At 50.1% G+C, this 11,997-nt stretch overlaps 1 protein-coding gene across 1 annotated transcript; it reads left to right on the forward strand.

Moving 5' to 3' along the window:
- Nucleotides 1–10,646: 10,646 nt before the first annotated feature.
- On the forward strand, nt 10,647–11,544 carry LOC105700829 (EF-hand calcium-binding domain-containing protein 1). Its single transcript, XM_012427020.1, has 4 exons — nt 10,647–10,773; nt 10,853–11,013; nt 11,084–11,164; nt 11,245–11,544. Exons 1-4 carry the CDS (start codon nt 10,647–10,649, stop codon nt 11,542–11,544), a joined length of 669 nt encoding a protein of 222 aa, XP_012282443.1.
- The last annotated feature ends 453 nt before the right edge of the window (nt 11,545–11,997 follow it).

Below are 11,997 nucleotides of genomic sequence, written 5' to 3' on the forward strand. Positions count from 1 at the left end.
CTAGAGACTCTGCAAGACCTCCTGCTGATCACGGTGGAAGGTACGTCGAGAGATCGTTTCAAGGAAACGGCGCGGGAAAAAACGCAAGGCAGAAAAAATCCCCCCTGAAATCGGAATGCAACCGGGGGAGCAGGATGAGGAAATTCAATAAATAAATTCTAGGCTCCATTATTTCATTGAAATAATACATTTATAATTTAATTCCCTAATTCCAGAATTTAGTTCATTAATTTATTTTGATAAATCTCACCGGGAATTCCTAGATTCGGGGGTATTTGGTACATTTGGGTGCATTTTAATGCTCGCCTTAAATCGGAACACCTGGGTCTTGCTGGGGAGGAGCGAAAGGAGAAACGGGTCTGCAGATTTACGTAACGTCTAGCGCGTGCACGACTCCAGAGGAACGAGTACTTGAAGACCCCGAGTACTCGAGCCGTCCAGCTCGTCGGTTTGGGGTTTCACCTGCTCCCAGGGGCCATGACCCGGCCCAGGAGATGCGGCTCTTCCGCTGATTGACGAGCTCCGGAGTCACCGAGATGCGCACCGAGATGCGCGCACGAAGAGGCGAGGCAGTAAAGCACGTGCGCGCATAAACGCGCGAGAAAACGATCTCGCCTCGAAACACCTGCCCAGAGGTCCGAGGCGGTCCAAGTCCCCGAAAGGACCGCCAGCAAGGGCCTCCTCGCTGCGCTCTGCAGACTCCGCTCTCCCACGCAGCTCTCGGAATCTCGACTCCGACTTTCCAACCCGATCGCAGCCCGGATTCCGAAACCGAGATTCGGCCCGGCGAAAACATCTCGATCGGGCAATAAGACCATCGAGGCCGCCGGAGGGACCGGGAGTTACGGCCCTCGGTTTGGCCGGTACCTGGAGAGTACTCTCGTCGGTATTCTCCTTAAGGGGCGCATGACGCGCATTAACGATCGTAATGCAGGCATTAAATCGCGGCGCGCCAAAGAGAGAGGCAGGGTCACGCAGGTGCACAGGTGCTCTCGAAAGAGGCACGCGCAACGAGACCCATAGTGCGTGTGCGTGAAAGTTGCCCTCTTCTCTCCGTCGATCTTCACCTTTCCTCCTCCAGGATACGCCTCGGCGAGGTTCCCCTCTTGCAGTAAAAATCTCAACTGCGCGTTCTCACGTGAGATTAAACTCTCGATGCAGTTGTAGAAAAGGAGATTGTCGTCGGGTAGGTTGTCATGGGTGGGCTTAGGGTGGCTAGCGGATCGTCATGAGTGAGTTTAGGGTGGCTAGGGAATTGTCATGGGTAGGGTCACTGCAGAACTGAGGTGCTGATCCGCTGATCACTGACCCTTGGTCAGCCGAGATGTTTCCGACTCGCTGATTCGTAGAAACCCGGATGTAACGTATACTCGAGGATTAGTATCGTTTTGCATGACAACCGATATCGATTCTGGTCACCCGTTCGGCTCTTAACGGGCTGTCCGTGTAGGCAGCGACATCGAATCGAAATCCCGTGGCTGGTTGTCCGGTGATTTTTTTAACGCGTTGTCGCACTAAGAGATTTATGCTAACGCGCGGTTAATTAACCTGATCTCATTGGAACCGGTTCCGGTCTTGGCTCTCGCAGCTGGATCGCACGAAAGCTCGTGTATAATTATGTTAAAGTATCGTGATTAAATGGCCGCGTTTCAGGACTGCTATCGACCGGTTGCATCGGCTTCGACGCAATCCGATGGGAGTCGTAAGAGGAGCTCCGGATGTCGCTGTTTCGGATCGGAGGATTCAGGAATTTCTATCCGGAACCTCACTAAGGAGATTTTCACGCAGAGCCGCGACCTCGCGACCAGCCTTCATTTATTCCTGACCTCGTAATGAATCTGGTAATTATTTATGGGATTGCGAAGTACACTTGCGGTTCACCGCAGCGATTGTGTGTTAGCCAGTTGTAGACGTCCTTACACTTACTCTTACCGAGGGTTGTCTGCGCCTCCTAGTCCTTAAGAAATGCGAGTGCCCTGTTCCGTCATTTGAAGTCGGCTCTTTTCAGCCGAAGTTCTCCAGTTGGAGCCCGTAAATGGGATTCCTTTCCGAAAAGGCTAGTCATTTTCGTTCCACCCCTTTCGTCTACGGTGCCCAACTCGGCGCCTCGGTAACGACTTTGGCTGGACATGACCATAGATCTTCCAACGGGAGCCGACAGCTTCCATCCGAAAGGAGATGTCACGTCTAGTCTAACCCAGGAAACGATTAAATCGAGAATCCGGCTCCTTTTATCGGTCCAAGGGGTGATCGGTCAGACGAGAAGAGCCACCCTTAAGGCGGCCTCGGTACTCGCAGCGGTCTGGACAAAGGCCAGCTCGAGAGGAGTCTGCACGCGAATTAGAGTAAATCCTTTCTCCGAATCTCCGCTCTGATTCGCGGCGAATCCTCTCGCAATAAGAGGCCCAGCGGGGCTCCATTCACGAGTCCAGGCGGAAAGGAACGGGTTCGAATGAGTTTTTGAGATCATCTGCTCGCCGTTACCGGGGCATTAAAAGTAAGCCGCTCGAACGATATTTTGTCAGCGTCACAATGCGTCTGTCACAATATGTACCGGCCGTCCTGATCGGGCCACAAAGTGCTCCCGAATCGGCACTCCGGATGTTCGGTGTTGATTTTTGGAAAACAAGCGCAGGACTAATATAAGCACGTTTCGAGTCCTGGAAGGGAGGACGAGCGGGCGGGATTTTTCGGAAATTCTTTGACTGGAGATAAAAACCTCACGGGCGAAGGGACACGGCCACGCTTCGCATAGCTCGGCGTTTAAGGGTCGAGGATGCATTCAGAGGCCGGAAATGGGCGGAACTGCAGGCCGTGCTCCGGCATTGTGGAGAAACTTGGTTTTTCTTCGCCGAGCCTCTCGCCTTGTAGCAGAGGCATCGAGCCCCGAGCCAAAAGGACATCCGATATCCGTAATACCGTAATAACCGTAGTACGTAATCCATGGTATGCGCTTGCTCGCCCGAGAGATTCAAAATCTCTTGAAGGAAAAAATCTCCGACCTGTACAGCTCGGGGAGAAGCTTACGCCAAAACGGAAATCGGACGACTGAAACCTGATGCACTGAGGTAAAAAAAAATTATCCAAGTGCCTTTATGTCCTCGTTTAAGGGACGAAGTGGTTGCCAAAGTTGCGGCACCTCGTCAACGGTGGCTAGGACTATTTTAGAGAACGTGTTAATAGAAGTTGCGGCGGATTTGGATGCGATCTTCCAGACAGGGATAGGGTGAACTTGTCATGTGGCGCGTGGACCCTGTAAAGTGTCCTGAAGACGAGCTGTGCAATGTGGTCGTTTTCTGGAAGCGACATTCGAGACTGGGTCGTGCTCAGCACGTGCGACCCAAATAGGCCGTTTTCCTTCTGTCTCTCCTAGTTTTAGTGATTCTCGTAAACCTAAAATGAGTAACCAATTCTGGGGGCCCGGATCCCCGGCGGAAGCCGATTAGGTCCAGTTTACACTTCGTTATTGGACAGAGGCTTTCTCCGGAGATCCTAGTTCATTTCCAACACTTGTGCAGGGTGGAAATGCATGACCGATCACGCCACACGATCTTTTCCGTCGGTTGTAGGCGTCCGTTTAGAGCACAATTGTGTTGGGCAACCCTCCGGCACAAACAAGGCTGCTCAAAGGACTGGGGCCAGTCCGGACGCATCAGGAGATGAAGGGATCTAGGACACGTGAAAGCACTGACCCGATCATCCTCTGCGCGAATTCTGACACGTCGTAAAGCGTGCTGCCTGGGGAATTTCATTGTAAATTGAGTTTGACCGATTCCGATGGACCCATCAGCAGACCGACTCGTGATGAGGACCCACGTCAGCGAATTGCACTAATCGGCCCTCTGTCCGTGCCTGAGTAGCGAAACCATCACTCTAGGCGTATTTATTCACGTGATCCTTCGACAATAAACGCAAAAATCCATAAATCCTAAACCAACCTGCCGTTGGCTCGGACTTTGTAGGTACACAAGGAAAACAAGCAGGAGCAGCCGGCTCCGGAGGACTTCCTCCCAATCCTTCGAAAGTCAAACACTGGATAAATAAATAGTATTTATTTTAGGGTCCATCGGGGAGCGAATGACTCCATCTTCCACTTTTCTTCGTACTTCATCTCACATTTCATCTCTCGATCACCTTCGATCTCAACCCTGATCTTCCAGATAGCTGATAGATTCATCTTGATCAAGCTGATCGACGCTTCATTAAAATTTGGAACCTCTTTCAATGGTCGAGTTAGAGGCTGGAACGATAAATATTTAAACAGGCGACGGGGTAGACTGCTAGCGCGGTGAACCCTTTCATTTGTAGGACAAACGGAAATTAGTACAACAGAAGGAACGTTGCAACTGGCGAGGCACGCGAAATTTGACCGTTCTTAAAGCAACTGCAGTGGGCTAAATACAGCTGAGCTGGTCTGGTTCCTAGGCCCGAAAAGGTGTCTAACCATCCCGGTTTCATCTTTGCTAAGCGCCCAGCACAGGTGAAACATCAGGACGTAGCAGTGCATCTCAAACTGCATTTTAGACGTACCCAGCAGAACTTGAAACGATTTGTTGCCCGGTTTATTTATTCCCAACTCGAGTGGAATCCTCGGATATTCATGCCTTTTCATCCAGGCACTTAGAGTTTATTTCGTTCCACGTGTTCCTGTGACGATGACCGACGTCCGCCGTCACCTCGGCCACACCCATAGTTGCCGTCTTACTACCGCTTGATGCAACTAATTACAGGCTACCAGGGTGCATCAGGACGGCTGATCATCGAGCCGATCTGATCTTTTCATGAACCCAAATCAATGTCGGCCCTTGCGACGCCCCCGATTTTGTCAGTTCCCATCCGGGTCCCAAAAAGCCTATGCCCAAAATATTCCCAATCACCGATGAAGCGATCGACAAGCAGAGTTTGCAGAAACCGGTCCTTCAGAATTTCCCCTATTTATCTCCAAAGTGTAGTGCCTTTTCGTTACGTGAGGCGTTATCGAGATGGAAGCATGCTTCGATTTTAAAGGCGGCGATACGGATCCGCATGTTGGAAGTGGAGTTGGCTCGAAAGTTGATAGGTGCCCCGGGCTTGCGGGTATTGTGATGCAAGGAGTCGGGAGCTCTCGGCTGCTAGCAATTTATGAATCTATTGTCTACGATCGATTCGCGATTCCTTTCTGGCGAGATCGCCTCTCGATGGCTGCCCAGAGCCCTTCTGCCCGAGGGCGGTGGTCCGAGCGCGGCCTATCGCCTTACTAAGCAAACGGCACATCTCTTAAAACCAATAGGGCTCCGGGCGACAGGGTGCAACGTGTCATTATCGGCGCATAAGGGAACATCGATAAGGAAGGTGTTGAGAGCGCGGATCGAGATACGCGGTTTGAAACACACGTTGGACGTGTCGGAGGCGCGAACTTCCCCCTTGATGGTCGGCAACGGTAGGCCAGTGGAAGTGCTCGTTATTGGCAACGCACAAATCACGCCTAAGTCAACCATGTTGTACACGGGGTCCAGTTTTACGATTGGACTCGAGACACCATGAGATAGACGGGATTGGAAAGTGCAAAGTAGCGACAGAGATCGACTTGGTGCAAGTGCTGCCGCTCATGGACCAAGAGAGACCTGCTCGTGATAGGCCTGCATTTGACGCGAATAAAGATTTCGATCATCGCTAGATTTTGATAAGCACTTATGGGTCAAGCGAATTCTCGTTCCGTTGGAGCATGGAATTAACCAGAACCCTGTTCTAAAACCCACACACGGCTAATTATCGCGCCTGCCGTTACTTGGTAATCTTCTTAGTAGGCACAACGAATGCTTTCGCAGCTTCGGCGCGAGGAACCCGATATTTACATGGCAGGTGATATCAATTATCCCTTATCCCTCGGGATAAAGGTGCTGAGCTGCAGGTTGCGTGCCAATTTGTTCGATTCGCGGCCAAGCTCGTCCGCTCTCGTTTCTCCGGCGTTCCTGGCAGGGATAAGTCGAGAGGAGAGTGCGGTTCATCATGGACCTGGGAGATGATGCGAAGGTGAGATATGTAGAGTCTGGACCTGCCCTTCGATCGGTCCCACCTTTGGTGCGAGAGGAAAGCTCGGTTCGTCGCCTTCTCGACTGGGCGTGACGACCACGTAGGGAACCAGGTCTAGTAGATAAATACCATGATGTAGGCCTGCAAAAACAAATAACTTCTCAGCCCTGGGCATGAGGGCCGGCCGAGACGGCACTTAAACCAATCTCACCTTATTTTGGTGAGCTATCGCAATTTCGAAAATGGTTGTCTCATCACCGAGCTGGCTCCCGACGTAGATTACAGGGCGCGCCTGGGCCGTCGCATTACGGTGTTGGTTTTCGAGCCTTCTGCGTTAAAAAGACACGTGTAATCATCCTTTGGGGCTCCATGGAGCTTCGATCTCGGGCCCGATGCCTTTGCATTCGCTGCCCTTGGCCCTGCAACCCCAGCATCCGTTGCTCATGGACCAGCTCTGGGCGCACGACTTTTTGCTCGACCTGCCGTTTGCATAGGATGCGCGCGCTTAGGGTGGTCCCAATCTCAATGGCGATGTGGAAGGATGAGAAGCGACTCCTAGCTCTGCGGTTCAGTCCCTAGCATTGTGTTCTGCCGCACTCTGGACCGACCAGATGATCCGCTGTTGATCTCGGGTCAGTCTGGCTCCAGACTCAAGGTATGTGTCCTGGTGCGTGCTCCATCAGTGCTCCAATCTTTGGAGGTACGTCAAAACCGAATCGGGAATCGATCTCGTACCTCGGCCAGGTTCTCCTCAGTCCAAGTCTTGGTCCAAGTCGAATCGATCCGATCTTCCTGCAGCCGAGAGAGCAGAGAGTGGTTATTTCGTGATTTATCTCCGAGCGGAGGCCAACTCGGGACGAGGCTCGCGGAAGCTGACGCAAGTCCCCGTTCCATCGGACACGAAATTGCCGGTGTTTTTGCGGACGGCGTGGGTTTTCGAAAGATGCGCTTTGTTTTTGCGAGGACGTTGCTCACCGAGCGACGGGAACTTGCCGCTCAAGATGGAGGAAGAAGAAGTTCGCCTCCTAGGAGCGGCATTCGCACCTACCGGCTCCCGCTGTTGGGCTTCTGATATATGCGCGATAATTACAGGCCTTGAGCAAACAGTTAGCCTCCTCGGCGTCTTTCGCAAATGAGTCGCGAGCAAAAACCCCATTCGCAAATCGGGAGCGATCAGACCCGCGCACGAGGGGTGGCTGCCCATGGACACCTCCTGATGGACGCATCCGGCAACACATTCCAGCCATTATTCCAATAACCATTTGGAAGGTGCATTCGAAACGGAAAGTGCACGGTAAGCGGTACCCTCCTGCACCAGCGAGGGACCAGATTACCGTGACACACGCGAGTGGCACGCGCAGCGCTCGCTCCGGCTCTTCCGCTGTTGAAGAACCAGTTCCATGTATCCGCATACGGCTGCGACCGGTATATCTCGGCCGATCCTGCCTCGGCAGAAGTATCGCCAGGACGATCGCCAGCAGGATCACCGGCAGGATCATGGGGGGGATCGGCGGCGCGATCGACAGGCCGCATTGGAACTCCGGAACGCGATGGACGCGGACGCGGCATTAATTTCCGCCTTGATCTTGATACGGACAGCGGACCGCCACTGCGATCTAGATAGGGTTGGCCGACGCCTCTGTACAATGCAGCCCTTCGGGCCCGGCCATATCGTATTAACGAGCCAAACAAAGAAACTCCATGTAGGCGAGAGAGAGTCGCAGAGGTGTCCGACCCGGCCCAATTACGAGAACGACGTGGATAGTGTCTCGTCTTCTGTCCTCCATCAATGAACCGAGACCCACTGTGTTCCTGAGAAGAGCAAAAAGTCCGTGGAAATGGGCATCCCATAGGAAAGCGTTTTTCCGCGGTCTTGGGTGCGTACCGGTAGTCCTTCGGACTTGACGCCCTTCCGAAGGCGTATCGGTAATTCAAGATGCGAGACCGCCTATCCCCGGTGTTGGATTTCGAAAAAGTCCTGGATTAAAATATTCCCGTCCATAATAATCCCTTCTTTTGCGGAAAATAATACGAATCGTGGAATCCGACACCTGATCGTTTGAGGCGGGGCCAGGGAGCGGGTAGAGTCCCCCTCGATGGCCCGAATGTTTTCGATATTCGATAAGATGGTGGATTAAGGGGGTTGAGTTGCGGGACATTATACAGGGATAAGGCTCCGGCTGAAGTCCCGGACAGGACAAGGCTCAACCGAGGTTCCTTCGGGCTGAGTGTAAAATCCGCTTTGCAAGCTTTTTCACGGTTTTACGTTTCATAAACATGCCGGGATAGGGGGAAGGGTTGGAAGAGCCCGATGGGACTGTTTATGTCATTTTGTCGTGACGCCTGTACAAATCCTTAAATCGTGTTTGCAAGCCAAATCTTCAATAAGGAATATGTAAATTTCGCAACGTTCCTTAGACTGGCACGAACCCAATGAAATAAAATATACAGGAAAAATTAGTGCTCTTTCGTTTCTAATTTGTTCCCCCGTAAAAAACATTGCTGCTTGAGCCATTACAAAAATAACGCGGGTAATGTTATTATCAAGCTGCTGCGACCAATTTCATAAAAATGACAAAAATAACTAAAATTAAATAAAAAACAAGGAAATTATGCACGTGGTCAAATAAGTTCCACCAAGCCGGAGTACATCAGCTTCCCCATTTTTTGGACTGCGTGGTGATAACACAACGACCTGTCCCGTCACTTTTTCTGAAACACTTGGGAAAATATAATCACGTTCACTCGTAACGAGTTGCGAAGAAGTCGCCCTATTTGTCTTAGGACTTTTTCGAAGATGCCGAAGGAGCCCGCTGAGCTTCCGGTAGTTTTTTTCTTCCTGAGAGAAATCCATCCGCAGAGGAGCTTTACCCACGTGGAAGGTTTATTCGAAACGCAAGAAAATTCTTCTGGGACCACCTTTAACTCGAGGACCTTTTTTAACTATCTTCCGCTCAACGAGAAGAGCGCTACGGCGACGCTGATGGTTCCAGGCTATAATTTTTGAATTTGATTACAAACTAACCAGACACTCTGCTTCCCTAGGGCTACTTCTGCCCTGAAAACAACGCCCACATGGACGCGAGCACACCACGTCGTAAATAAAACGAAATTGTTGACCTAAACGTTCGGTTTGTTATAACCGTTAAACAACGGCCCCAGGATGTCGGCTGCAGTATCTTCGATCTCTGTTTGCCAAGGCATACATCACCCCCGAGATAATCGGGAATAATTATTTGTTAGATAAATACGATCTCACCGAGCGATAATTCGCTAAATTTACGACATGGCGATGGCGACGCAAGGTGCACCGCCAAGAATGGCGGATGCTGCATGGACCAATTTTCCTTGAGGAACCGTACGCAAAAGACCGACTTCACTCTGGACCTGAATGAGACTGCTGAGTGTAAGAAGATACGTAACCGGAGTTTTTGAAAGCAGAGCAAGCAGGAATCTCTCGAAAGACCAAATAAGAGTACGAGTCGGCGGACGAGTTAAGAGCGCTCCTCTTCCAAAGCACACGGCTGTAATCTTCAGCTATCAAACGTTGTAAATGTTCCGAGGTGATGATTTGCGACCTCTCTAGAGGGAGGAGACATGGCAGGAGAAAAGAGCGACTTAAACTTTAGATTCAATTTCGTTGGGCGTCAGAGGCTGACATCGCGTCCGCCCACCAGAAGAAGCTTGATATACGACACGTTACTCTACCTCTTCGAGGTCAGAATTATCTTCCCGTATATGTTTTATGAAGGAAACATTGGAATCCTGCTTCCGATTTAATTCCTTGAGTCCGTTGAAAAATGCATTTGGTGCCACGAGCAAAACCGTTTCGTTAACGGTGGCACTGACATCACTAGATCCCTTCCAGACTAGTCTTTGATAATAACGCTTATGCAAATTGCCAGTTAAAAATTATAAACTACAAACAGCTGCAGAAATATCAGCTCGTTCTTGGCAGGAAAAGTGGACCATCCATTTTTGGGCAATGGTTGTCTTTTTCGGTGGTGCAATCAAGAGTGCGCCTCGAGAGCTCCTATCACATTCCTGATTACTCGACCCGCGCTTTTGTCGTTATCCGAACAAGTTATGGGATACTTTTATGCCACGGCTTGACTTTATCGTTGCTTTCGCAAACGGGCGAGCGTTCCCAAGGCGATTTGTCGTTTATCGGTCCGAAATGTGCGATTTTTTATTCCCTTGATCGGATCAGGGCGAGTCGCTTGACGTCGTAATTCGAGGTGGCTTTCTTGGCCGACACAGCTCTGTTCTCTTTGAACGATTCTCTTCGAATGAGATCGACCTGTTCCGAATTTGGAGGAGATTAGGATCCGTAATTCAAGCGGACGTGTTCATATGTGGGAAACGGAGCTTTAGAATATTTCGATTCTAACGTTAATCGGAAGAAAAGGTACACCCTGTCGCTGCACAACTGCTACGTAGCTTTATTCAATTGTTTCCGCCATTTTGGTCAGCAGATTCAAGTTAAAAATCTGTCAAATGTCACGAGAAAAATTCAAATTTTTCCCCCGCATAATTATAGAACCGACAAGTATCATTCCCAGGACAATAAATTTGTAATTTGAATTTTCATTCAAAATTAATGTGGCGTGATAAATTGCCGATCGACTGCCAAGATGCCGAAGGAACTGCCAGTGGACATGCTAAACGACTCACTGAAAGAAATCGTCTTCAGGAGAAAGAATCATGACAACTTTAAAAAGTTAGCCCGGCAGACACATTTTACCTACAGAGAAGTAGAAAGTTACGATTTTTCCTACACGGCTACATATTCACTCTTGATTCAAAAAGAGAAATTGAAAGCAGGAGAATTTTTTCACAGCACTTGGACTGATACACCGTAAAGTCCTGGAAGTGATAGGGCCCATGCACAGACTGACATTTCGAGATGTCGTTCACGCCGGATTGGACTTTACCGAAAATAAGCGACATCTTTTAGTGGACAGAGTGTTTTCAGTAATTGACAAGCAGAATACTCTACACGTGAGTTGATGGCAATATTTTGAGTTAACGTCACACTTATCACTTTAAAAATCCATTTAACCATATTTAGCTAACTTCGGAGCAATGGACCGATGGCCTCTCCGTCCTTCTGCGAGGAAACCTTGACGAGAGAATACGCTTCGGATATAAAGTCGCTTATTAGTTAAAAAAAAAAAAAAAACGTGCTCGTTTCCCTCTTGCGACCAATTGGCACCCTCAATTTTTTTGTAGGTGTACGACCTCATGAAAACCAACAAGTTGAGAAAGGAGCAAATATTTCCCATGATGAGAGGCTGTCTGATCAAGCAGCAGCCCGACGAGGACCCAGATGAAGGGACGAAGGACATCATCGAATTGATGTTAAAAAAATTAGACGTCGATCGAGACGGCAAAGTCTCGGAAACCGATTACAGGACAGCAGTGGAAGATCGGAATTTGCTCTTTCTGGAGAGCATGGGCCCGGTGTTCCCATCTAGAGAGGCGCAACACGCCTTCCTTACAACGATTACCACTCGCCCTGGACGATTCTAACCTCTGGTCATCTTAAACAAGTCCGCAAAAATGTTCACTGTCACTTAGTAGGTGAAATTAATAATTCAGTTGTCTCGAATTCTTGCGCTTTCTCTCCGCGGCGCTTTGTGGGTTGGCAGCTGGTCATCGCAGATGCAATGTCGCAAAATAAGCAGGATAGCTTGGGTGTAATTTTTCATTTTAACGAGCGATGACCATTGGCCAGGGCAGAGCATGTCCCTAGGTCGATGAATGCACGGAGCAACCCTTTGGGTCTCCTGACATAAGGTGGAGGCACCGTGGCCCGGTCACACCTCCGTCCCAAAATACGATACACGGTGGTTCGCGATACTAATGACGTGTCCGATTTGCATATCAATCGTGCTCGATCGTCCCTGCAACGAAGCAAGACCTCTTCTCGCGAGGGCGGTCGCACTAGGTCTCCCAACCATGTCCGACTTCCGCCCAGCAGAC

Source organism: Orussus abietinus, unplaced genomic scaffold, assembly GCF_000612105.2.
Source record: "Orussus abietinus isolate OABI.00-Male unplaced genomic scaffold, Oabi_2.0 scaffold9, whole genome shotgun sequence".
NCBI classification, from domain to species: Eukaryota; Metazoa; Arthropoda; class Insecta; order Hymenoptera; family Orussidae; genus Orussus; species Orussus abietinus.